The following is a 26539-nucleotide window of genomic DNA, read 5'->3' on the forward strand; positions in this document are numbered from 1 at the left end:
AAAAAGAAATCACCAGTGAAATGTAGAGGGGGAAAAAGTAAAACATAGTTTAAGCCTGGATTCAGGAAGTGATTGCACATTTTAGAACAATTTAATTCTCTGGGGAAACGCTAAGAAATGAAGAACCCTAGCCATTTTTAAATTGCCTTAAATGGGAAGAGTACCTGGCCTTACCCTGACTCTAATAACTTTGACACTAATACTTTGGTTTTTTTTTTGTTGTTGTTGTTGTTGTTTATTTATTTATTTATTTATTTTTGAGAGAGAGAGAGTGAGCAGGAGGGGGCAGAGAGAAAGGGAGAGAGAATCTTAAGCAGGCTCCAGGCCCAGCACAGAGCCCCATTCGGGGCTCAATCTCAGGTCCCTGAGATCATGGCCTGAAACAAAATCAAAAGTCAGATGCTTAATTGATTCAGCCACCCACATGCCCCTAATAGTTTGACCACTATTGAAGTTTTGACACTACCGAACTACCGAAGACTGCAGGCCAGTTGTTTTGTGGACTGTGCCTCCAATGGGTTTTTCTGACATTTCCTTATGATTGGAATAGATTAGATCACATCACACTAGATTAAATTAAATTATGCTGGGTTTTGTCATTATTACATTAAATTAGACCAGATGTTTCTCATGGTTAGATTAGGTTTATTATACAGTTCTAGGAGGAATGAAAGAGACCTGATAATCTTTTTTTTTTTTTTTTAATAAGTTGCTGTTTCTATGGATAGTTTGTTGTTGTTGTTTTTAATTTTATTTATTCATTTAACAGATAGAGATCACAAGTAGGCAGAGAGGCAGGCAGAGGGAGAGGAGGAGGCAGGCTCCCCACCAAGCAGAGAGCCCGATGCGGGGCTTGATCCCAGGACCCTAGGATCATGATCTGAGCTGAAGGCAGAGGCTTTAACCCACTGAGCCACCCAGGTGCCCCAAGACCTGATATTCTTCTACTAACTGTTATATTCTACTATCATACCATCAGGCATAATGCTTTTTATTTGTTCCATTAATAAAACGTTAATTTTGATCAACTGTGAAGACTGTGAAGTCCCCGTGAAGTTACTCTTTTCTCTTTTGAAATTGTAGTAAGTACTGTGTAGGGAGGTACTTTGAAACTATTAAATGTTCTGTTTCTTATTGAAGTTTCCACTTATTTACTTATTTTTGTGAAGATAGATTCATGGTTTCCTATTTTGAATATCAGTTTGTCCCAGATTTGTCAGCAGGTACCCTTAAAGCAGCTCTGTGTCTTTTGACATATCTCCATCATTCTTTAAGCACTTTCTGATTTTCTGGGACAATAAAATGATTTGAACTTATCTTTTACTTTCTAGGCTGCAGTCAACCCAGCAACAATTTTTCTGTAGGGTTCTGGCTCCTCGTAGTGGAGGGTGGTATTAAGAAAGTGAAAACTGGTTGCTGGATGTGCTCTTGCTGTTGGGGACTCTGAACCAGGTACTCTCAGGAAGCAGGGTAAGGTCTGTGCACACGCACATACACACACACACACCCCCCAATTGTATAGCAGTATTTCTTTCTTTTTTTTTTTTTAATTATTTTTGTTAACATAGAATGTATTACTGACCCCAGGGGTACAGGTCTATGAATCATCAGGCTTACACACTTCACAACACTCTCCATATCATATACCCTCCCCAATGTCCATAATCCAACCCCCCTTTCCTATGTATAGCAGTATTTCTAATTCTAATCCAGCCCCACGGGGTTTATTTCAGGCTGGCCTGCGACACTCGCAACTCTTATGTCTGACAGTGAGAAATCAGGCTCCCATTCCTCATCCCCATATCTACTTGGTTGAATCTCTTTCTCTCTTTCTCCATCTCCCACCAACACACATAGAAAAGCTCTCCTTGTGCAGCACAGTCAGCCGTAATATTGGCTGAAATGAATATTCTATTCATTTTCCTGAAAATGATTTTGTAAGAGTATCACTGTGATTATACTAAACACTATGTATATTTTATCAAAAATTTAAACTTAAAACATATAATGTTAGTATGGAATGCAGTATTCTAAAAATTAAAAAAAAAGAGAGATGGCCTTTCAAAAAGGCTTGCTCCTCCTCAGTCTAATGCTGGCTCTGAAAGGGGTAAGCTTTAACTATCTACAAACCAAGTATACCTCCTCCTTTGCAAGGTTTGCTATCCACGTGATATTAGGAGGTTCATACAATTCAACTACATTGAACTAGGTCAGATACTCCATTCACACTTCCTGTGTTTCCTCCCGTCTGATTGGCTGACAGGATAATTACTGTGCCTTGGCTTTCACATCATGCTGATAGGCATCTGATCACTGAAATTGAATTACTAAATCCAGTTGTAGAATGAGATTCAGGTTACATGAGGAATTGTATTTAAGGATGGCACTTTGGGTATTTTCCAGCTGGGAGGTAGCACAGGTGCCCAGTTAGGTACAGACAAAATACAGGGAGTAACTTCTCTTTCCTGTGGAAGCTAGTATTTTAAAGTTCTTTTTGTTTGAAGAAACAATCAAAGAATATACAGCACTCCAAAGTCATAGAGGAAAAAGTACTAAAGAATTGCATTGGATAGCTGGTAAAAACTATAATGCATTTTTACAAATTTTCTAATGTTTCTGGTGTTTCTTTTAAAAATTATTCTGTGTTGTGATTTTTTTCCTCATTCTAAATATTCACTTTCATGCCCAATTTTATTCCTATTTTTACTTTTTTTTTTTTTTGTAATGAGGCCCCCAAATTGAATAAATGAGAGGTCCCAGGACATCTGAACATACTCCTCTTGATCAGCACATGAGGTACTCTAATGTCAGTGTACCCAGTGCTAAGAATCAGTAGGCTATCAGTCAATTATCTAGAGTACTGTTTTTTCCACTTTATATAAAGTATCTGTTGGTCATTCCTTCTTCTCCTAGTTTCAGAAAATAAAACCGAATTCGAGTTTCTGTTTTTCCTTTTTTCTCTAATCTCCATGGTATTTCAAGTTCCTCACCAATTAACTGCCCTTCCTAAATTTGAGACATATAACATCTGAGATTTCCATAAGGCACCAACAGTCAGGTACAATGGGGTCTGGGCAGGACATGTGCACTGGAGGTTATCAGAGCAGAAATGCCAGTTTCCCAGTAAGACCTCTTATACTGGAGGAGCTGGCCTGGCCTTAGACATGAGTGAGGACAGCCATCTCTAGAACTGGGCTGCCGGTGGATTTACAAAGCTGACAGCCTCTATAAGTAGGAAAGAGGACTAAATTAAGATTAAGAAGGAGAAATATTTATTAACTTTGGAGGAAAGGGAGAAGGTTTAACCTAGGTTTTGGCAGATTAGACAAGAGGACAGAATTCTGTGAGACAGAATTAAAGGCTTTCTTGAGGTGCAAGCTCAGAACTCAACACATGGTGAGATTTTTCCAGCTGCATTCAGCTACACTGTGGTCTCAGAGTGAGAACTCAGGCACTCATTTTGCCCCAAGAGTCAGATAAACCAGAGCAGTTAAGAGAGGACAGGCCTTACAGGCCTGTGGCTGTCATGAGGGTAATTACCAGTGCAGGCCTCCGTGCAGTCTTCTCCTCTGCCCCTCTTCTGACCCTGCACCTTGCCAGCCCACTGCCCATGTCTTGTTGGAATGGGTCATCTCTATCCCAGAATCTTGGTGGCAGCTTGGGAGCATCCGTCCACCCCATCCCTCCCATCCTGTCTCATGGTACAGTTAGAAGACTATTTTGAAGATGGCAAACTCAGTCACTTCTCAGGCTTGAAATTCTTAGGGGGCTCCTTTGTTCTTCAGATAAGTTTTATATTCCTTTTTATTGACTTTTAACAGGTTCCCCTCCCCACGCAAGCAGCAGCATTAGCTTCCATACCCAAATTACAGACATACGGAATGTTTCTTAGTTGTTTAAATGACACATCTTTCTTTGTACACCTGGAAAAGTTTACCCATTACTTCCTATATGCACAATGCCCACTTCTCCCACTCACCAAACTCCAACCCTAACTAAAAGACATTATCTGAACCCTTTAATAATCATTTATCTTTCAAGTTTATTTAAGGCCTCCTCCAAAATGGCCCTTCTAAATTCCTTGGTCATCTAGGCTTTTGGGGAGCTCAGCTCTCCTCTCCAGATGCAAGGGATCCCTGATACCTAGTTAGGTGCTTGGGACATAGAGAGTACTTCATGAATATTTGTAGTATGAATTAATTCATAAAAATACATTCACATATCGATTAATGAATTGCCAACGATTACAGCACCCCATGCTTTGTTAGCTCCACTGAACAGAAGAAATTGAAGGTCAAAGTGCCTACTATATTTGCAAAGGGTAATGTATTTAGTAACAGAGTTGTCATTTTTTGTCAAGAGTCTTGTTCTGAAAATTTTGTTCTCTCATCACCTGGCTGGCTTTCTCATTTTCATTTCTTTCTAATTTATCAATGCTTTTCCTGAAAGAGAAAGAGGTAATATAGTATATTTAAGAGCACAGATTTCTAAGACAGACTGCAAGATTCAGATCCTTCCTTCTGGCATTTACTAGCTATTGTGACCTTGAGCTATTTACTTAAACTCTCTTTGCCTTCATTTCCATTTAAGTGAAATGGGAAAAATAATTGCTTCATAGTGGTGTTGTAAAGTTTAAATAAATTATTATTTCAAGAAACTGAGAACGATACCTGGCACTTATGTGTTAGCTATATATAGGGGGTAACTATTATTACTTCATTTTTCTAAGTACTTTTATAGCTTCCTATCAGAAGAGAGGGAGAGAGATTTCTCTATTAATGGTACCAGGGCAGATGTTCTGTTGTCCAGATCATTAAACTTGCCTTTAAATTTGCCTTATCCAAGAGATACCTTTCTGGAGACTGAAGTCTACAATCCATACATCTGCACAGGACTGTTCCTTCATGGCAGTAGATGGCTGGGTTACAGAAGACCCCCTTCAGAATTGCTTCCCAGACTCAAATCTCTGAGTCTGGATGCGCTAAACCAATCATCCTCCAGGCACTGATCCGAATGCAGGAAAAGTATCCATTTAACACTGAGTCTTATGTTCACTCCTCTATTCTTGTGCTATATCACATTTCCATTTGGGAAAAAGAATCCTCAGCAGACAATTTTGTGTGCCAAATGCAAATTCATGAAGCACAGAAAATTAGTGTTCTATTGATTAATGGTAGGAGAGCTTTCTTATTTACATACCACAAGTAAGAGTAAAGTTATGTTCTATTGAGCATCTAAAAATATTTATCTCCAGGCCTCACTAACTTACGTAACATATTTTCCCAAAGCAACTAATGAGCTAATAGGAAATTATATAGAAAAAGATAAATGAGAAGTGCTCTTTGATTTTAATTTGGGCAGAGAGCAAATGCATGGGCACTTGTAGATATTTGAAATGGTGGTATAAATTGGTATGACTTTTCTAGGAAGGAATTTAGATACCTAAACCTAACATCTTGAATATGTTGAAATATTTTCCACCCAGGATTTGCTAAACTCAGAATTTAGATTAAAAGAAATAACTAGAAAGTTACATAAAAGTCTGTAGGGAAACATCAATTCTTTGCTATCGATTTTTTGTGTATGTGGCTTCATGTTAACTTAATGTTATGTCTGCCACCCTACTGATATGTAAGCTCAGTGAAAGAAGGGAGTTTTTCTGCTTTTTGTTCCCCCAGCCATATAATAAGCACTTAGCAGATTACCTGGTGTATGTCAAATATCCAACCACTAACTATTATATAAATTAGTCATCGTTGTGATGTCTGATGGAACAAATGAGAAAGCACCTAAATGGGTAAATAAATATGGCCAAAGGATGGGATACATTACATCTACCAAAAGGTCAAGGTTTTGTTGTTGTTTTTTTTTTTTTTAAGTATATTGACATAAAAAAAACTCCACATTTTTATAAAAGAAAAGATTACAAATCATATAATCCTAACATTGTAAAAAAAAAATAAAGAGAAATGAAGTAGTGAGTGGTTACATGGAGCCACACATAATTCTTATTCTCTCCTTTAAAACTGTCCTTATTTCAAGTAATACCATAAACTGAATTATTTTTAAATGCTCAAGCAGAGAAAGACAACTATCATATGATCTCCCTGATATGAGGAAGTGGTGATGCAACATGGAGGCTTAAGTGGGTAGAAGAATAAATGAAACAAGATGGGATTGGGAGGGAGACAAACCATAAGTGACTCTTAATCTCACAACAAACTGAGGGTTGCCGGGGGGAGGGGGTTTGGGAGAAGGGGGTGGGATTATGGACATTGGGGAGGGTATGTGATTTGGTGAGTGCTGTGAAGTGTGTAAACCTGGTGATTCACAGACCTGTACCCCTGGGGATAAAAATATATGTTTATAAAAAATAAAAAATTAAAAAAAAAAAAAAATGCTCAAGCTGCCTTTTTTTTTTTTTTTTTTTTAATTTAAGAGAGGCTTGTAAAGACCATCTAGCTACTTGGAAAATGATTAGGAAATAATTTAAATCTAAATAAGAATATAGAAATGCATCCTGGATTCTACTATGAAAAGGTTACATTAGTGTAGGACTAGGAATTGACAAAACTGACTTGTTAGAGTACTGAGTTTGGGGTTTTTTTCCTGATCTTTTCTTTCCCTCTCTCCTCCCTCTCCCCCTCCCCCACTTCCTTTCTTCTTCCCTCTCTCTCTTTAATTCTTTCTTCTGAATTCCACCGGTTTTTTGGCTAAAAATTTAAATTAGAATCTCATTCAATTAGATTAAATTATAATTCCATTAGCTGTTTTGGTATTTATTTAAAAAACTGGAGTTGGGCCTGCTCTCCTTTTCTTCAGACACTCCTACATCTTTTAGGAGTTGCCGGGGTCTTCTTTACTAAAAATCAACTCAAGTATGTCAGAGTTGTTCTTCCTCCAGCTACCCCAAAATAGAACCAGAACCATACACAGTAATCAGCAAACGATGACCTTTATTTTTATTTAGCTCTTGTGCTACTATGAATGTTAGCTTTAATCAAGGATTATTTTGTAGGGAAGAAAAATTATGAACATTTCTGAGGTAATAATATTTTTTTGTTTCTCAGTCTTCAGATACTTTTGATACATTTCATTTATGTTGTAAATATTCCAGCATTTTCTACTGAATCTTTAACTAGAAGAAAATAATCAACATAAAATGCAGCATTTTCTAATGAATCTTTAACTAGAAGAAAATAATCACATAAAATGCAGGGAACTTAGTTCTTCTTGGTTACACAAACAAGGTCAACCTTATCAAGGATTTAATTATCATCTTCCAAGCCTATAGACCTCAGAGTAAAAACTGAATGCAGATTATTATTTAGGTTTTGTAAATTATTCCCAGTTTGCATCTTAAAAATGGCTACAGAAACCATTTAGAATTTTACAGAATTCTCGATGACTTCCCATTCCAATTATCTCGTGTATTGCTGGAACTTTAATTGATTTATGACAATTATATATTCTTTGGTGTACTCAGAAGTACCTAACTCTGACACTTAAAAAAAAAGGGGTAACCTACTCTGAGATTTTAAAAAAAATGATCTTTCTTTGCACATGCCTTCATATTTTCTGCATTTTCCAATTCAAGTCTTCCCTAAGACTTTTTTCCTGTTTTACTTAAAAAAAAAAAGAAAAACAAACAAAACAAAACAAATATGGTGATAATTGAAGTTTAAATTAATACTATTTTCAGTTGAATTTCTCCTTCAATGAACTAAGCTTTCTGTTCCTCTAGCTAGACAGAGAGACTACAGAATCTTCTTAGTAATTACTTAAACTGATATGAGGGTACTTATATACTTCTCTGCATTCTATTTGTTATATATTTTTTTTCTTTTATCTTTATCTTTTATGTCCTTGCATCATTTGTTTTCATGAACTACTTATGAGCACAGAACCATTGGTAAGGAAAAGCCATGAAAATTTTCACTACCTATTTATTGTTCATACCTTGAGAATCTTGCACATAATCTCATAAACTGAAAATGTTTTCTCTGCTCGGGTCCAGTCCCATGTTGTCACCTTGAAAAGATGAGAAACTTTTATGTCATTTGTTTTAGAAAGGTAACCCTGATTTCCCTCTTTATTTTACTTATATATTATGGTACGCAAATAAACTTTCCCATATGTACTATATATATCAGTTGTGGAGCTATTTTTATAGAGGTCCATGTGTGGTATTTTGGTTTCCTCTCTTCTAAGTTTATCACCATTTCTCTTCCTTTTTCAGCAAGTGTTTTATGTTCTATGTAACAATCTTCATTTGCCCAATGTACTTACATATTTTAAATAATGTGTATATTATCTACATATAAATACTAAGTTTTTATATTCCACACACATAGTAATTTTGCCACCAGTTACATACAAAGTAGAATACTAGTTGTCAATGCTGGCTTTAATTTTTTAAAAAGACACATTTATATCGGGAAGTTATTTCAGGTTGTGAAGGTCCTGTAACATTGTGAAGACACCAAACACCACAGTGAAGTCATTTCACTTTTTTATGTTTAAAACATGTATTTGTCTAGTCATAAGAAATTTTTCATAGTAGGAATATAGTAAAATATATAAATATTAATGGATTTTTTCCAGCCTTCTGGGTCCTTTGAACTTTGTGTAGACATAGTCCTACAAAATAGCAACAAGTCAGACTTGATATTTCCAAAACCCTATGTAATTTCAAACTAGTAAGTGAGTGGTCTGGCATTTGATATTTATATTCAATAAATATTTATGGAGAATCTACTATTGTGTAAGGTACATGTCTCCAGAAGAAAGACCTTAGGTCCATAGGTACCCATACATATTTAATACAAAGACCAATGACTAGAAAATAGGATATCAAAATGCTATTTTTTTTTAATTTAGATAGACCTGTATCACATAGACAAACATGTTTTGAAGATCATAAATTCCTGGACAGAAATGCCTTTCAGGGTTATAAAGTAAGTATTTAATGCTAGAACATATATTTTTAGGAAGATATTTTCAGAACATTTGGACTGTTTTCCATTTTTTTCTGTATTTTATTTTTAAAATATGTCGGTAATATGGTATTTACTATTATTAACTTGATGTCATTCTGTAATGATAATATGGATAAAAAAACACTGGATGAAGACACTTACTGGAGGTGCCAAAAACTTGTAAAGACATGATCCCCTCAGGGCTAGAAATGTTGGTGAGTACACACGGTCTTGCAAAGGGTCTTGCTCCCGTGCTTCACACCAGCCCATGTAGACTATCTACAAGAAAATTGAACATGATTAACAGTAAGTAAAAGAAAAGTCTCATTACAGATATGTACTTTTCATACCTTGAATATTTTAATTCTCTCATAAAATTATCAAAGTAATAGATGAAAAAATACATTAGACAGATATACTTTCTAATAAGTGAATGTAAACCACTCCTAAGAGTTTGTTTCCATCAGCATTTATCAAGTGTTTGCTTGTCTTGTGATCCAATTTGGCATAAATTATATTTCCCACTCTCCACCAATTCTACTATAAAAATGTTTCTTTGTAATAAAATTTATTGACTTATCCTATCAGTTTCCCAATTAGTGGCATTTTACTATGAGGATGTGCTCCCAGGATAAAATATTTAAGTGGGTAAAGGAGATGAGTCAAAGACAAGTACCTTGTGTCACTACCACTGTTGTGGCATACTACACCTCCCCTCTAACTGACAGGATGAGATGATAACTTTTCTTGTTTTAATCACAAATCTAATATGAATATAGTTTATTCAAATATTATTCATATATTAAATGGCAATGACAGTAGCACTTTTGTCTCTAGACCTTAAATATTGGTGGGTCAATTTCCAAAATGAAATCATCTGAGATAAGACACTCCTCTTTCAATCATTTGATTGTCATGAAGCTAAATATATACACAAGCATTAATTCGATGAGTTTTATATTCCTGACAATATATTCATATGTCATTTATATCTTACTATAACTCTATGTGATAGGGATATCTGGAGGATTTATTTCCTACCTCAAGTAACCTACTTTGATTTTGTGGTTGCTCTTAGACTTTTGTTCTTAGACTTTTGTTCTTATTGTTGTTTGGAGATCTGTTATGACTAATGGGGTATTAATGCACATGACACAAGTAGAGCTGGGCTTAGTATCTTGTGCTTCTGCCATTATTATGAGAAAAGCATACTCAAGGTATGTGGGATCAACTAGAGCTGAACTACCTCCTGGACAAAGTTTAGTCAAGTCTAGGCTAGTGGCTAATTCAAAACAACCAGTTCACTTGCAGAGAGAAAGAAAACACAGATAAATAGACTTCCCATGTTCCCGGGTTAGAAGAATTATTTTTAAAAATACTAATATCCAAATTGACCTAGGGATGCAATACCATTCCTATCAAAATCCCAATGGCATGCCTTATAGAAATAGAAAAATTATCTTAAAATTCATATGGTACCACAAAAGACCCTGAGTAGCCAAAGCAATATTGAGCAAGAAGAACAAAGCTAGAAGCATTGTAATTTCTGATTTCAAAAAATATTACAAAGCAATAGTAACCAAAACATAAGATATGGGCCTTAAAGGAGATATGTAGAATGAAACAGAAGTGAGAGCCCAGAAATAAATCTGTGCATTCAAGGTTAACTGATCTTTGACAAAGATGCAAGAATGAGCAATGAGGAATGGATATTCACTTGAATAAATGGATTGGGAAAACTGGATAATCACATTCAGATAAATGAAATTGGATCCTTATCTCACCATATACAGAAACAAATTAACTCAACTCAACTCAAAATGAATTTAAAACTTAAATGTGGGCCCTAAAACCATAAACCACAAGAAATGCAATTTTATTTTATTTTATTTTTTTTTTAAAGATTTTATTTATTCATTTGACAGAGAGAGATCACAGTAGACAGAGAGGCAGGCAGAGAGAGAGAGGGAAGCAGGCTCCCTGCTGAGCAGAGAGCCCGACGCGGGACTCGATCCCAGGACCCTGAGATCATGACCTGAGCTGAAGGCAGTGGCTTAATCCACTGAGCCACCCAGGCGCCCAAGAAATGCAATTTTAAAACATTATGCATTTCGTGTGTATATCTCCCAAACTGGTTACAATTTAAAAGACAGGAAGTGACAAACTTTCATGAGGACATGTAGCAATGCAAAAGCTCATATAAAACTGGTAAGAGTTTGATTCTTCACTTCCAATATCAACTCAACACAAATGTGTATACATATGCACTGAAGCACATGTATAAGAATATTCATGTAGCAGGGTGCCTGGGTGGCTCAGTCAGTTAAGCATCTGCGTTTGGCTCAGGTGTTGATCCCAGGGTCCTAGGATCAAGCCCCATGCTGGGCTCCCTGCTCAGTGGAGTCTGCTTCTCCCTCTGTCCTTCCCTCTGCTGGTACTCGCTCTCTCTCTGTCAAATAATAAACAAAATCATGAAAAAAAAAAAAAAAGACTACTCATATAGCATTATTCTTCCTAGTTCCAACTATGTACCAGATAGTTCAAGGTATTAAAATGAGTACCCTAAAAATATTTTATAGATTAAAAATAGCAGTAAATTGTGGCATAATAAAGCAATAGTATACAGCAAGGAAAATTAGTAAATTATAGTTAAATGGAAAAACATAAATGAATCTCACAGAACATAATGCTAATTGAAAGAAGTAGATATGGAATAATAAATACACACAAACATATATAATTTGATTCAAATAAACTTGTTTTGGAATGCATATCTGGTTGGGAAAAAAACTGTTGTCATAAAGCAAGACAATTACTACCACTATTGTCAGAATAATGGTTACTTTAGAAGACAGCAGACCAGTTATGATTGGGGAGAAGCAGCATGGGGAAAAAGTGTAAGTTACTAGCAAACTACTTTTCTTGACCTGGATTATAGCTGTGTAGGGGTGTGGCTTTTGAATAATCAAGAAGCACATCTGTGTTTTATGAATTTTCTTTACATGCATTATGTTTTGTAAAACCTGTTTATAATAGCATGCAATGTGTGTTTTTAATAATATTTTAATAACAATCTCATATAATAGAGCTTTGTTAGTTTTATGGGAATAAAAGTATTTTGACAAATATGGTTAAATTGCAGTCATTCTTGGGCCACTGGAAAGAGATGAAATTTTAGTTATTACAAATGATTTAGTCATTGTATCACTTCACAATTAGGTCAGAATCTTTCATTTTAACTCAATTTGATAAAACTTGTAGCTTATGTTTAAGACTCCCTTGTATTGGTAAGAGAAAAAAGAATTGAGTGGTATACATAATTATAAGGAGGAAATATTTAAGTTTCTTTAACATTGTGAAATTTCAGTTCATTGCCTCCTCCTCTATAATTTCCTGGAAGCTGAAATATTAAGAACAAAATACTATATTTTCAAGTAATATAATTGAATACAATCTTATTATTTTGAACTGAGTGTGTAGCTTTGGGGATGCATTGATGATATAACTAATAAAAATGGGATTATCAGATCTGTTTGGGATATTTCTTCATGTTTGTTCTCCAGGCCAACGATGGCTCTTATCTTCTTTTGGTCTAAAACAAGGAAAAGAGGTTCTTCTCAATTGTGCAGAAATGTCAAAAGACACACTTTGGTATTCATCATTATCAGGACTCTTGTGAAATAATTATATGTTTGAGGAGATCGAGCCATTTTTAGTAAATTCTTCCCACGCATGTCACAGCAAATGATAATTCTTTTTAAAAAACTATCATTTAATCTTAAAAAAGTATTAAAAACCAAATGGACCATATAGACATGAGTATTTCAAGTGGTATATTTTAGAAATAAGGATAATTAAAAGGAAATGGTTTCTCTTGCATATGAAATGACAAGAGGACTTCCAAAATGTATAATTTTAAGATAAATATTTCAGAAGCTTAACTATTTTTCAGCTTTATTGAAGTATAAATGGACAAATGAAATTATAAGATATTTAAAGTTGTACATTTTGATGATTTGGTAAACACATATATTATGAAAGGATTATATCTAGCTAACACATCCATCAACCATACATACATATGTATGTATTTTATTTATATAGATAAAAACATTTAAGTTCTACTCTTAGCAAATTTCAGTTATGTTATTATACCATATCCTCAGACTTTATTCATCTTATAGGTGAAAGTTTATACCTTTATACGAACCTCTCATTTTCTCCAGCCCCTGGCAACCACTTTTCTACTCTCTACTTCTGAGTTTATTTATTTTTTTTTTTCTATTCCACATATCAGTAACGTTATGGAATATTTGTCTTTCTCTGTTTGGCTTATTTCAATTGACATGATGCCTTCAAGATACATCCCTGTTGTCACAAACAACAGGATTTCCTCCTTTCTCAGGGATTAATATGAAAGATATCTCACTTCCCTTTTCCCTGTCTGGCTTATTTCAATTAACAGATAATTCTTTATCCATTCATTTGTTGATGTATATCTGTTTCCATATCTTGGCTATTGTCAATAATACTACAATGAAAATGGAAGAGAAAATATATCTTTGAGGCCCAGTTTCCCTTTCCTTTGGGTATATAGTCAAGAGAGGGATTGCTAGATCATATGGTAGACCTATTACTAATTTTTTTCGGGAAGCTCCATACTGTTTTCCACAGTTGGCAGCACAAGTTAACATTCCCACTAAAAGTGGAAAATTTTTGCCTTCTATCCACATCTCCACTCTTTTTATCTCTTATCTTTTTGTTGATAGCCATTCTAACAGGTGTTAAGGTAATATCTCACTGTGATTTTGATTTGTATAAACTTGCTTATTTTATTTTATTTATTTATTTATTTTTAAAGATTTTATTTATTTATTTGACAGAGAGAAATCACAAGTAGATGGAGAGGCAGACAGAGAGAGAGAGGGAAGCAGGCTCCCTGCTGAGCAGAGAGCCCGACACGGGACTCGATCCCAGGACCCTGAGACCATGACCTGAGCCGAAGGCAGCGGCTTAACCCACTGAGCCACCCAGGCGCCCCTAAACTTGCTTATTTTAAATGACATGTGTAAGTATCTGAAAACACAACTGATATTTAAAGCCTGCACTGCACAGCATCATTTTATTTGTTACTTTAAATTTTATTTTAGTCTATGTTATTATTTTGCCTCTTTTAAGTAAACTTCAATTTTTTAGAGCAGTTTAACGTAATTGAGTGGAAGGTAGAGATTTCCCCATAGACTTCTTGCCCCATACATATACTGCCTGTGTGTCTCTCCCACTATCAACATCCCCCTCCGCAGAGTGATACATTGTTGTAATTGATGAACTCACATTGATACATCATTAGTCCATAATTTACATTATGGTTCACTCTTGGTGTTGCATATTCTATAGGTTTAACAAATGTATAATTACATGTATCCATCATTACAGTAACATACAGAATCATTTCACTGCCTTTAAAATCCTCTGTGCTCTGCTGATTCATCCCTCCCTTCCAAGCCTTAGAAACCATTGATTTTTTTTTTAAACTGTCTACATAATTTTAGCTTTTCTAGAATGTTATATCTTAGGATCATAAACTATGTAGCCTTTTTGACTGATTTTCTTCATTTTTTAATATACATTTATGGTTTCTCCATGTCCTTTCATGGTTTCATAGATTGTTTCTTTTTAGTGCTGAGTGATACTCCATTCTTGGATATACAAATTAATTATCCATTCACTTATAGATAGCCATAATGGTTGCTTTCAAGTTTTGGCAATTATGAACAAAGTGCTAAAAATATCAGTGTGCAAGTTTTTGTCTGGGCATGCTTTAAACTCATTTAGGTATATACCAATGACTGTGATTGTTGAAACATATGACAAAAGTATACTTAGTTTTGTAAGAAACCACAAAACAATCTTCCAAAGTGGTTATACAATTTTTCATTCTCACCAGCAAAGTATGAGAGTTTTTTCCCATGGGGCGCCTGGGTGGCTCAGTGGGTTAAGCCTCTGCCTTTGGCCCAGATCATGATCTCAGGGTCCTGAGATTGAGCCCCACATCAGGCTCTCTGGTTGGTGGGGAGCCTATTTTCCCCTCTCTCTCTGCCTGCCTCTCTGCCTACTTGTGATCTCTCTTTCTCTCAAATAAGTAAGTAAAATCTAAAAAAAAAAAAAAAAAAAAAGATGGTCTCTTCCTCTCTCCCTACCCCTCCCTCCACCCCCCATGCACACACACACTCTCCTCTCATTTTCTCTTTAAAATAAATAAATCAATAAATCTTGAAAAGAAGAAAGAAAGAAAGAAACTAGCCAGAGATTATCCTCAAATTTTTTGTAAAAAGATTACCTCCTGAGATTAGATGAAAGGAATATAAGATGGGAGACCACCAATCTGACTAACTCTGTGACCATAGCTCATATTCAGAGCCTCATAGGAATTCTTTTTAGGCTTTCTCCCTTAAACAACTTGAAGATGATATAGTTGGGTGGGTGGATTAATTTATATTGCTAATTAAGTTGCAACCTAGTTCTTTAAGGATTTGAAATCAACGGTCATTATCTTTAAAATGTTTGGAAAACTAGAAATATAACTCTAGAAGCAGTTCAAAGTTCACCAGTTCCTTCATTTCAATCTCCAAACTTTCCCTGTTTACCTTAAAAGATTTATAACTTGCATTCTTCTCTGTGCCTGAGATATTCATGTTAAAGTACAAACTTCAGAAAGGTCATTCTTATCAGTAAAGAAACAAAAGAAAAAAAGATCACTTAAACTTATTTTAGATGTTTATAGCAGCATTGCAGCAATAGCCAAATTATGGAAATAGCCCAAAAATCCATCGCTTAATAAGTGGATAAGGAAGATGTGATATGTATACACACACACACACACACACACACACAGGGAGATATTACTCAGTCACCAAAAAGAATTAAATCTTACCATTTGTGGTGGATGGAACTAGAGTGTATTGTGCTGAGTGAAATATGTCAGACAAGAAAAGACAAATACCATATGATTTCACTCATATGAAGAATTTAAGAAACAAAACAGATGACCATGGGGTGAGGGTAAAAAAGAGAGGGAAGCACACCATAAGAGACTTTTAGAGATAGAGAATACACTGAGGGTTGATTGAGGGGAAATGAGTGGGAGATGTGCTGAGGGATGGATATTAAGGAGGACTCTTGTAATGATCATTGGGTGTTATATGTAAGTGATGAATCATTAAGTTTATACTTGAAACCAATTTTACCATATATGTTAACTAACTAGAATTTAAATAAAAACCTGAAAAAAAAAACCCACTTAGTTTTAGCCATTGAAACAGGCAGCTTCATTTACCAGAAAAACAACCTAGAAACAACTTCTATTATAACTAGTAAAATGGAAGCTGTAAGGTCTCTGCTCATATCTGTGTGCATGTTTAATGTGTCAGTGCAGATGTGTGTTATTTTCTACCTCTGGTTCATATTATTAAAATTAATTTGTAAAAGATCTCTATTGATTTAAACAAAGAAGCACTTACATGAATTAATTATTCATAAAAGTCTCAAACTTAGTAGAAACTAACCCAAATGTTTTTCAGGTTCACATGATTTGAGACAATCTTTGGCAATAGAAGCTAATTTAAATTTGTTTTAGTTAACATAAGCATGTCTTCAGAGTACCAACATTAATTAAATATACTGCAGACATGCAGTTCCACCTAGGCTTACTAATCAAATAAGGTTCTGTTATTTTTTTAAAATCATTTTTATTAACATATAATGTATTAGCCCCAGGGGTACAGGTCTGTGAATCATCAGGCTTACACATTTCACAGCACTCACCATAGCACATACCCTCGCCAATGTCCATAACCCAACCACCCTTGCCCTAGACCCCCACCTCACAGCAACCCTCCGTTTATTTTGTGAGATAAAGAGTCTCTTATGGTTTGTCTCCCTCCCAATCCCATTTTGTTTCATTTTTTTCTTTCATATTCCCCAACCCCCCTGCCCTGCCTCTCGAATTCTCCATATCAGAGAAATCATATTATAATCATCATTTTCTGACTGACTTAATTGGCTCAGTATAATACTCTCTACTTCCATTTGCATCACTGCAAATGGCAAGATTTCATTTTTTTGATGACTGCATAGTATTTCATTATCACATTCTATATACTATATATAGTATCTGTATATAGATATAGATATAGATGTATACAGTGAAATTGTATCCATTCAATTTTTCTTCTTTATCCATTTATCCAATTCTTCTTTATCCATTCATCTGTTGATGTGACATCTAGGTTCTTTCCACAGTTTGGCTATTGTGGACATTGCTGTTGTAAACATTCATGTGCACCTGAATGGATCCCCTTTGGATCCCTACATTTGTATCTTTAGGGTAAATACCCAGTAATGCAATTGCTGGGTCATATAGTAGCTCTATTTTCTACATTTTGAGGAACCTTCATGCTGTTTTCCTGTGTAGCTGCACCAGCTTGCATTCCCACCAACCATATAGGAGGGCTTCCATTTTCCTCCTCCTCACCAACATCTGTCGTTTCCTGACTTTTTACTTTTAGCCATTCTGACTGGTGTGAGGTGGTATCTTACTGTGGTTTTGATTTGTATTTCCCTGATGCCAAGTGACCTGGAGCACTTTTTCATATGTCTGTTGGCCATCTGGATGTCCTCTTTGCAGAAATGTCTGTTCATATTCTCTGCCCATTTCTTAATCAGATTCTTTGTTCTTTGTGTGTTTTTACTAAATTCTTTATAGATTTTAGATACTAGCCCTTTATCTGATATGTCATTTGCGAATATCTTCTCCTATTCTGTCAGCTATCTTTTGGTTTTGTTGACTGTTTCCTTGGCTGTGCAAAAGCTTTTGATCTTGGTAAAGTCCCAATAGTTCAGTTTTGCCCTTGCTTCCCTTGCCTTTGGCAATGTTTCTAGGAAGAAGTTGCTGTGGCTGAAGTCAAAGAGATGGCTGCCTGTGTTCTGCTCAAAGATTTTGATGGATTCCTTTCTCACATTGAGGTCCTTCATCCCTTTTGAGTATATTTTTTGTATGTGGTGTAAGGAAATGGTCCAGTTTCATTCTTTGGCATGTGGCTGTTCAATTTTCCCAACACCATTTGTTGAAGAGACTGTCTTTTTTCCATTGGACGTTCTTTCCTGCTTTGTCAAAAATTAGTTGACCATAGAATTGAGGGTCGCTTTCTGGGCTCTTTATTCTGTTCCATTGATCTATGTGTCTGTTTTTGTGCCAGTACCATACTGTCTGAATGATTACAGCTTTGTACTAGAGCTTGAAGTCTGGAATTGCAATGCCACCAACTTCGGCTTTCTTTTTCAACATTCCTCTGGCTATTTGGGATCTTTTCTGGTTCCATATAAATTTTAGGATTGTTTGTTCCATTTCTTTGAAAAAAAAAAAAGAATGGTATTTTGATACCATATCAAAACAGGAATTGCAAATAATGTGTAGATTTTTTTAGGTAGCATAGACATTTTCACAATATTTGTTCTTCTAAGCCATGAGCACGGAACATTTTTCCATTTCTTTGTGTCTTCCTCAATTTCTTTAATAAGTACTTTATAGTTCTCTGAGTACAGATTCTTTGCCTCTTTGGTTAGGTTTATTCCAAGTATCTTTTGGTTTTGGGAGCAATTACAAATGGGATCAACCCCTAAATTTCTCTTTCTCCTGTCTTGCTGTTGGTGTATAGAAATGCAAGTGATTTCTGTGCATTGATTTTATATCCTGACACTTTACTGAATTCCTGTATGAGTTCTAGGAGATTTGGAGTGGAGTCTCTTGGGTTGTACACATAAAGTATCATATCATCTGCAAAAAGTGAGAGTTTGACTTCTTTTTTGCTGATTCAGATGTCTTTTATTTTTTTTGTTGTTGTCTGATTGCCAAGGCTAGGACTTGCAGTAGTATATTGAACAGCAGTGGTGATAGTGGACATCCCTGTCATGTTCCTGACCTTAGGGGGAAAGCTCTTAGTTTTTTTTTCCCCATTGAGAATCATATTTGCTGTAGGTTTTTCATAGATGGCTTTGATGATATTGAGGTATGTACCCTGTTTCTCTACACTTTGAAGAGTTTTGATCAAGAAAGATTGCTATACTTTGTCAAATGCTTTTTCAACATCTATTGAGAGTATCATATGGTTCTTGTTCTTTCTTTTATTATTGTGTTGTATCACATTGATTTGTGGATGTTGAACCACTTGGTCATGGTGAATAATCCTTTTAATGTACTGTTGGATTCTGTTATTTCTGTCAAAATATTTGTCAACAATAAAAATACCTTGAAATAAAGGCTGACTTTTTCTAATTTCTCATAAAATTTTTGTGGGGAATCTAAACATAATTGCTAATGAAAGTAAATTAAATAGATATAAGTAGGATAAAATATTTTTAGGTGAACTTTTTAAGTAGTTACTCTTTGGGGTAACCTGAAACCTTAAAGTTTTGCTAAGTAAAGTAATAAGTTAAATTCATTGACTATTCAGATAATTTCAAATAGGATAAAATAGTGAAACATAAATTACCAAGCACAGGCCTATCCACTTTTGGTTTCCTTTTATAGAGGAACTAAGGATATTTGAGTCTATCATAAAACATGTTTTATGCTATGCTGAGAAATTTTCTATTAAAAAAAGTATATGTTTCCAGAAATCATAGAAAGCATTTATACTTTCACAGAATGCTAATGTAAAAAATAGCTCACAATTGTTTATTTCTTAGTGAAGTTTCCTAAGAGTTGAGAATTCTGATTAATTTATGTGATTAAAGCTACCATAAATAACAAGGAAAGCATCTTTACAGCAAGAAAACTAGGATGTGTGCTTTTGGTAAAAGAAAGTATGAGGGATGGGAATACTTTCTTGTTGAAGGAAAAGAAAGAAATTTTGTGCTAAATTGAGGTTGGTTATTTAAAGAGGGGGAAAGTAGGATAAAATATGAATGTAAAAAAAAAGAAAGTTGTAGAGTGTTTGTGGAAAAGGAATCTTTGAAGAATCTTAATATGTGGTCCAACTCACTAAAACTAAAATGAACTTATTTTAAAATGAGTTTTAGTATCAAAAGTAACCTGGTGCCAATTAACCCCAAGATGGTGGCAGAGTAAGAGGACCCTAGGCTTGTCTCATCCCACGAACACAACTAGGTAACAATTAAATCCTCTTAAATACCCTAGAAATCAGCTTGAAGGCTGACAGAATAAATTCCACAACTAAAGAGAAAGAGGAGGCCACATCAAAGAAGGTAGGAGGTGCAAAGATGAGGTTTAGGGAAAGAACAGATTGCGACTGCTACAAAGGGAAGGAAGCACAATCTCAGAAAGTGGCAAAAGAGAGAGGAACACACAGGGGAATGCACAAGGAGAATGTTTCCCAAAATCATTGGCTTAGAAAACAAAAAGGACTGAATTTCATGAGTTCTTGCATCCAGTGTGGTTTTAAGTCTATAATTTTAAAGGTCAGTGGGTTTGGCTGATACCTGAGGGCATTCCCTACTCCTGGAGAGAAGACAGCATGGAAACAGTGATCTGAACAATACCTGGGTCACACGGTAGGGTGATTATTTACTTTTCTTGGATATAGTCCAAAGGAGGAAGCATTCTCATATACACCTCTCTGGAAAAAGGGGAGCTGGCCAGGGGCATTTCCCTACCCTGCCACTCAGCATAAACACAGAGCCACCAGCAGGAGGCAGCACAGTTACAACAAGTCTGCCTAACTTGCCTACAAAAACCCCACCCCCTATGCTCTGGCTGGACTGCTCTTCTAAGTCAAGCTTGACTCTGTCCCAGCATGGTGGACCCCTCCCACAGAAGATCAGCACAAGTCTCTGCCCCCATCACATCTCTCAACCAGAGACTTCTGCAGGGCATTAATTCTCATGGTTAGGTTGTCAGGTCTCATTTCACAAGCAGACCAGAGCATGCCTAGTTAACTCACCACATTTAGTCCAGGAGCCAAATACTGAGCACAGCAGGCAAGGAGAGCCTCTGCAGACAACTGACCTGAAGGATAGAGCAGCCAAAACACAACAACAGAGCTCCACACACTGGAGACACTCACTGAAGCAATAGGTCCTGAGTACTATATGAACTCTTTTTTCATAAGGCCATTGCTTTCAGGACATAACTGGCTTTTCTAACACAGAGAAGAAGGCACAGACTTAGATAAAATGACAAGATGGAGGAATCTATCCCAAATGAAACAATAAGATAAGGCCATAGTCAGAGATCAAACTGGAATAAATATAAGTAACATGCTGGATGGAGGATTGAAAGCAACAATCATAAGGATACTCACTGGGTTTGAGAAAAGAATAGAGGACTTCAGGGAGACCCCACTATAGAGATAAATGAGTTAAAAAAGAATCAATCAGAGATGAAGAATGCAATAAATGAGATAGAAATCAGGCTTGATGGAACAAACAACAGGCTGGAGAAAGGAGAAGAAGGAATGAGTGACATAGCAGACTAAGTAATGGAAAATAATAAAGCCGGACAAAAGAGACAAAGAACAATTGTGCAACACAGGAATAGACTGAGGGAAGTCAATGACTCCATCAAATATAACAGAATTCATATTATGGGAGTTTCAGAAAAAGGGAGAGAAAAGGGGGTAAAAACTTTATTTAAAAAAATAATAGCAGAAAATGTCCCTAATCTTGGGAAGGAAATAGAAATACATAGATCCAAGAGACACACAGAACTCTCACGGGGGGAACAAAAAAGCAGGCCAACATCATAAGACATATTGTAATTAAATTGGCAAAATAAATGGCCAATTTTTTTCTTTTAAGAAAAAAATCTTAAAAGCTGCAAGACAAAAGAAGCACTTAACTTACAAGGGAAAATCCATAGGCTAGATGGAGATTTCTCAACACAATCCTGACAAGCCAGGAGGGAGTGGAAAAAATATATTCAAGGTGAAGAATGGGAAAATTTGCCACCAACAATACTCTATCCAGAAAAGCTACCATTCTGAATAGGAGAGATAAAGAGTTTCCCAGATAAAGACTAAAGGAATTTATGACCATTAAACCAGCCCCATAAGAAATAGGTAAAGGGGTATCTTTGAGTGGAAAAGAGAGACCAAAAGTGACAAAGAAGACGCAAAAAGAACAAAGAAAACTCGAGAAACAATGATGAAACCAGTAATAAAGTGGCACTAAATACATATCTATCAATAATTACTTTGAATGTAAATGGACTAAATGCTCCAATCAAAGACATAGGGTGTCAGAATGGATTAAGAAAACAAACCTGGTGATTCACAGACCTGTACCCCTGGGGATAAAAATATATGTTTATAAAAAAAATAAAAATTATATTAAAAAAAGAAAACAAGACCATCTATATGCTGCTTATAAGAAACTCATTTTCAACCTAAAAGATCCCTTGAGATTGAAAGTGAGGAAGTGGGGAAACATTAACTTGTTCATTTTTAGGAATTATTTGTTTTTTTTTCCCCTAAGTTATCTTATCTCATTGGTAAATATATAATTCTCTATAGTAATCTGTTATCATACTATGTATTTCTCCTATTATCTGTCATATTGTTTTCTCTTCCACTTTTCTTTTTTTTTTTAAGATTTTTATTTTATTTATTTGACAGAGAGAGATCGCAAGTAGGCAGAGAGGCAGGCAGAGAGAGAGAGAGAGGAGGAAGCAGGCTCCCTGCTGAGCAGAGAGCCCGATGCAGGACTCGATCCCAGGACCCTGAGATCATGACCTGAGCAGAAGGCAGCGGCCTAACCACTGAGCCACCCAGGCGCCCTCTCTTCCACTTTTCAATTTGGTTGAGTCCTCTTTCTCTCTCTCTCTCATTTTTTTTTCTTAGTTAATGTAGTTGAAACATTGCCAGCTTTGTTTTTGTTTTATTTTGAAAAACTGGTCATTAATTTCAATGTTATATTATTATTTATTATGGTCTTTTTATTTATTTCTGATTTTTCTTTATTATTTTCTTCCTCTACTAAGTTTGAGCTAAACTTTCTTTTTCTAGTTCCTTGGGGTGTCATGTTAAGTTCTTTATTTGAAATATTTTTCTTAATACAAGCATTTATAACATAAACTTCACTAATGTCTGCTTCTGCTGCATCCTATAGGTTTTGGAATATTGTGTTTTTCTTTTGTTTCAAGACATATTTTGATTCGCCATTTGATTTCTTATTTGGTCCATTGCTTGTGCAGTATGTGTTGTTTAATATTTACATATTAAATATTTAACATTTACAGTGTATATTTCCTAGCTTTGTTTAAATATTGTTGATCTTTAGTTTTGCACCACTGTAGTTGGAAAATGTACTGGTATGATTTCAGTCTTCTTAAATTTGTAACATTTGTTATATCTCTTTTTATGTGATTTAACCAGGGGATTCTTCTATGTGTACTTGGAGAAAATGTGTATTCTCTTTTTCTTGTATGGAATATTATATATATATATATATATATATATATATATATATAATACTTTTATTTTACACACACACACATATATCTTTTAGAACCATGTATTCTGGAGCAATACTTATTTCATGTAAAGAAATCTTATTAAAAAATAACTTTAGGGGCGCCTGGATGGCTCAGTGGTTAAAGCCTCTGCCTTCGGCTCAGGTCATGATCTCAGGGTCCTGGGATTGAGTCCCACATCGGGCTCTCTGCTCAGCAGGGAGCCTGCCTCCTCCTCCTGTCTCTCTCTGCCTGCCTCTCTGCCTACTTGTGATCTCTCTGTCAAATAAATAATAATAATATAAAAAAATCTTACAAAAAAAAGAAAAAAAATTCTTAAAAAAAAAAAAACTTTAACTGAGAGTACTTGTTTAAAATTAAGCATATCAGAGGGGAGGTAGGGGAATGGGTGAAATAGGTAAAGCAGATTTATCATGGTGAGCACTGAAGATGATCTATAGTATTGTTAAATCAGTATATTGTAAACCTGAGACTGATATAACATTGCATGTTAACTATACTGGAATTAAAATTTTAAAAAAAATTAATAAAAGTACACTGGCTAACCAAATTAGAATTTGGTTTTTCTTCATTTATTCTTTAAAGAATAAAGTTTTCTTAGATTATTGGTCTGCTCTCAATAAAATATTGTAAAAAATGTTTTTCTTAATCTTTAATGCAATCTCCCTAGAAAAACAAGGTCAGGTCTTTGATTATCAGTTCTTGGATTACATGCAGGGAAAAAAAAAAAAAACCCTGAGTCTTTTCAATACTAAAAAAGCTAAGGCTTTTTACAACTATTTAACTTCCTTTATTTGCTTGTGAAGTGTTTAATTGTCACTTTGGCTAAACAGATAAATAAGTATTGTTTCACAGTGACCTTCTCCTATTGGACCACGTATGCAAACCTTTTGCTATTTTTGGCAAACTTCACCCAAATCAAATTCTCAAGTCTTTCACACCTTGAAGTAACCACCACCACCACCACCACCACCCGCCCACCACCACCACTCAGAGGGTCCCTGGGCCATCTCAAAGGATTTGTTCTCTTGCATTATAAAAAGGGAGATGCGAAACTAATTAGGCTTATTTGGTATATTAACTTAACATGTTAAGCAAATAGGTGATTCTAAGCCTTTTTTGACTACATTTGTGTGAATATATGTTATTAATACAAGTGTCCCAGTAATTAAAAGAAATTCCTGAAGTTTGCTATGTCCTAATGTAATAAGAACTCTTGTCATTGTAGCTACTATCTTAAAATGTATTTCACAAAGATAACCAAATTTCCTTGTCAGTTGTATTGCAATGAATTCTCATTAGATCTTTAACCATGCCACTCTCAAGTCTTTTGTCATTTATAGACAGTTACTGTTTTATTCTGATGCTTTCACAAAAAGTACTCCTGTGAAAGTATTTCATCTTTAAGAAGATTCAAGGAAATGGCTTTTGACAAATAGTATTTTCAGGTAATTTTAAAATCATAAAACTTAACTAGGTAAAAATTTCCACATCTAGTGAAAAACTGGATTTAAGTAGAAAAAGAATCAATAAGGCTGGGCTGAATTAACTGAAGAAGATGATTATAATTTTTATGACCTCATGTTTAAAGCATATTTGGTTCTTTAATTAGTTTTTTCCCAGATTTTAGGAAACTTTTTAAAATTTTCTCTTACACTACAATTTTATTTGACATCTCTTTATGAACAAAGGTAAAACACTTCTTTTTCTCCACCTGTTCCCTCCAGAATCAGAAACTTACAGTGAGTATTCTTATTTATTAAATACAGTTATTTATAAAAGTTCAATAAGAATATATTATTCTTGTAAGAGAACACAATTGAAACATTAGTCACATTGCCAAAGCTTTGGAATATCATATTTGAGAGAGATGTGGCTGTATTCAGATATGACCAGACAGTTTTAAAGATCTAAGATTGACTTTTCAGAGCAAATAAAGCCCCTTGGAGAAAAGTGGCCTGGTAAATTTCTTTACATGGTTCCAGAAAAGTGGTCTTAAAAAGAGCATTATTTAACATATAAAAAATCTTTTAGAAATTTCCTTTATTTCTAAGCCCCCCAAATACGTGTTGGCAACCATCCCCAAGCATATGGCTCACGTGCCTACCTCTACAAGGTCTCAGGACTAAGGTTTTATTAGATGGTAATAAATTACTTTTTCCCAATAGCTAGCCCCCTGGAGGTCCTGAAACCTTGCTTCCCAAATTTCTTAGAGACTTAGACTATCCCTGCACATGACCCCTATAACCATTCCTCAGAACACTGTACTGCTTAAAATAAAACTTATGAGGGCACCTGGGTGGCTCAGTGGGTTAAGCCGCTGCCTTCGGCTGGGGTCGTGATCTCAGGGTCCTGGGATCGAGTCCTGCATCGGGCTCTCTGCTCAGCAGGGAACCTGCTTCCTCCTCTCTCTCTGCCTGCCTCTCTGTCTACTTGTGATCTCTCTCAGTCAAATAAATAAATAAAATCTTTAAAAAAAAATACAACTTATGAGAAATTATACTAGTTACCAAGCATGCTTAGATATAGCCTTAAGAAAAATATGTACTGGGGCACCTGGGTGGCTCAGTGGATTAAGCCGCTGCCTTCGGCTCAGGTCACCATCTCAGTGTCCTGGGATCGAGCCCCGCATCGGGCTCTCTGCTCAGCAGGGAGCCTGCTTCCCCCTCTGTCTCTGCCTGCCTCTCTGCCTACTTGTGATCTCTCTCTCTGTCAAATAAAATAAATAAAATCTTAAAAAAAAAAAAAAGAAAAAGAAAAATATGTACTGACAACAGGCCTCTGGGGTAGAGGACGATGCATGTCCTTGAAGCTGAGCAGCTGGGGATGCTTGACTCGCTCAGGGCGGAGCCGCCTGCTTCATTTTTCCATCTCCTCCCCTTCCCCAGAGAGCACTAGCAGTTAGTCAGACAACCCTTTGATTTAAGCTTGCTCACTGTAGGTCATGAACCACATGACCAGACACGTTTTGCCACCTTCTTATGAATCAGTGAGACTCATGGTCAATGTGTAATCTACTCCAGCTTTTTTGTTGGTTGTTACTCATTTTCTAATAAATATGAGATGAAGGAGT

General features: G+C 35.5%; 1 protein-coding gene across 1 annotated transcript in view; it reads right to left on the minus strand.

Moving 5' to 3' along the window:
- The window catches only part of SNTG1 (syntrophin gamma 1), a 948474-nt gene that overhangs the window by 87078 nt on the left and 834857 nt on the right, over positions 1-26539 (minus strand). The window contains exons 13-14 of the mRNA XM_013047405.2: positions 9141-9257; positions 7960-8031 (exon numbers count right to left, since the gene is read on the minus strand). Of these exons, the coding sequence (XP_012902859.1) occupies positions 7960-8031; positions 9141-9257 (189 nt within the window). The remainder of the gene's footprint in view (positions 1-7959; positions 8032-9140; positions 9258-26539) is intronic.

The sequence above is a fragment of the Mustela putorius genome, unplaced genomic scaffold, assembly GCF_011764305.1.
Source record: "Mustela putorius furo isolate JIRA1106 unplaced genomic scaffold, ASM1176430v1.1 tig00000151_pilon_pilon_pilon, whole genome shotgun sequence".
In the NCBI taxonomy this organism is placed as follows: domain Eukaryota; kingdom Metazoa; phylum Chordata; class Mammalia; order Carnivora; family Mustelidae; genus Mustela; species Mustela putorius.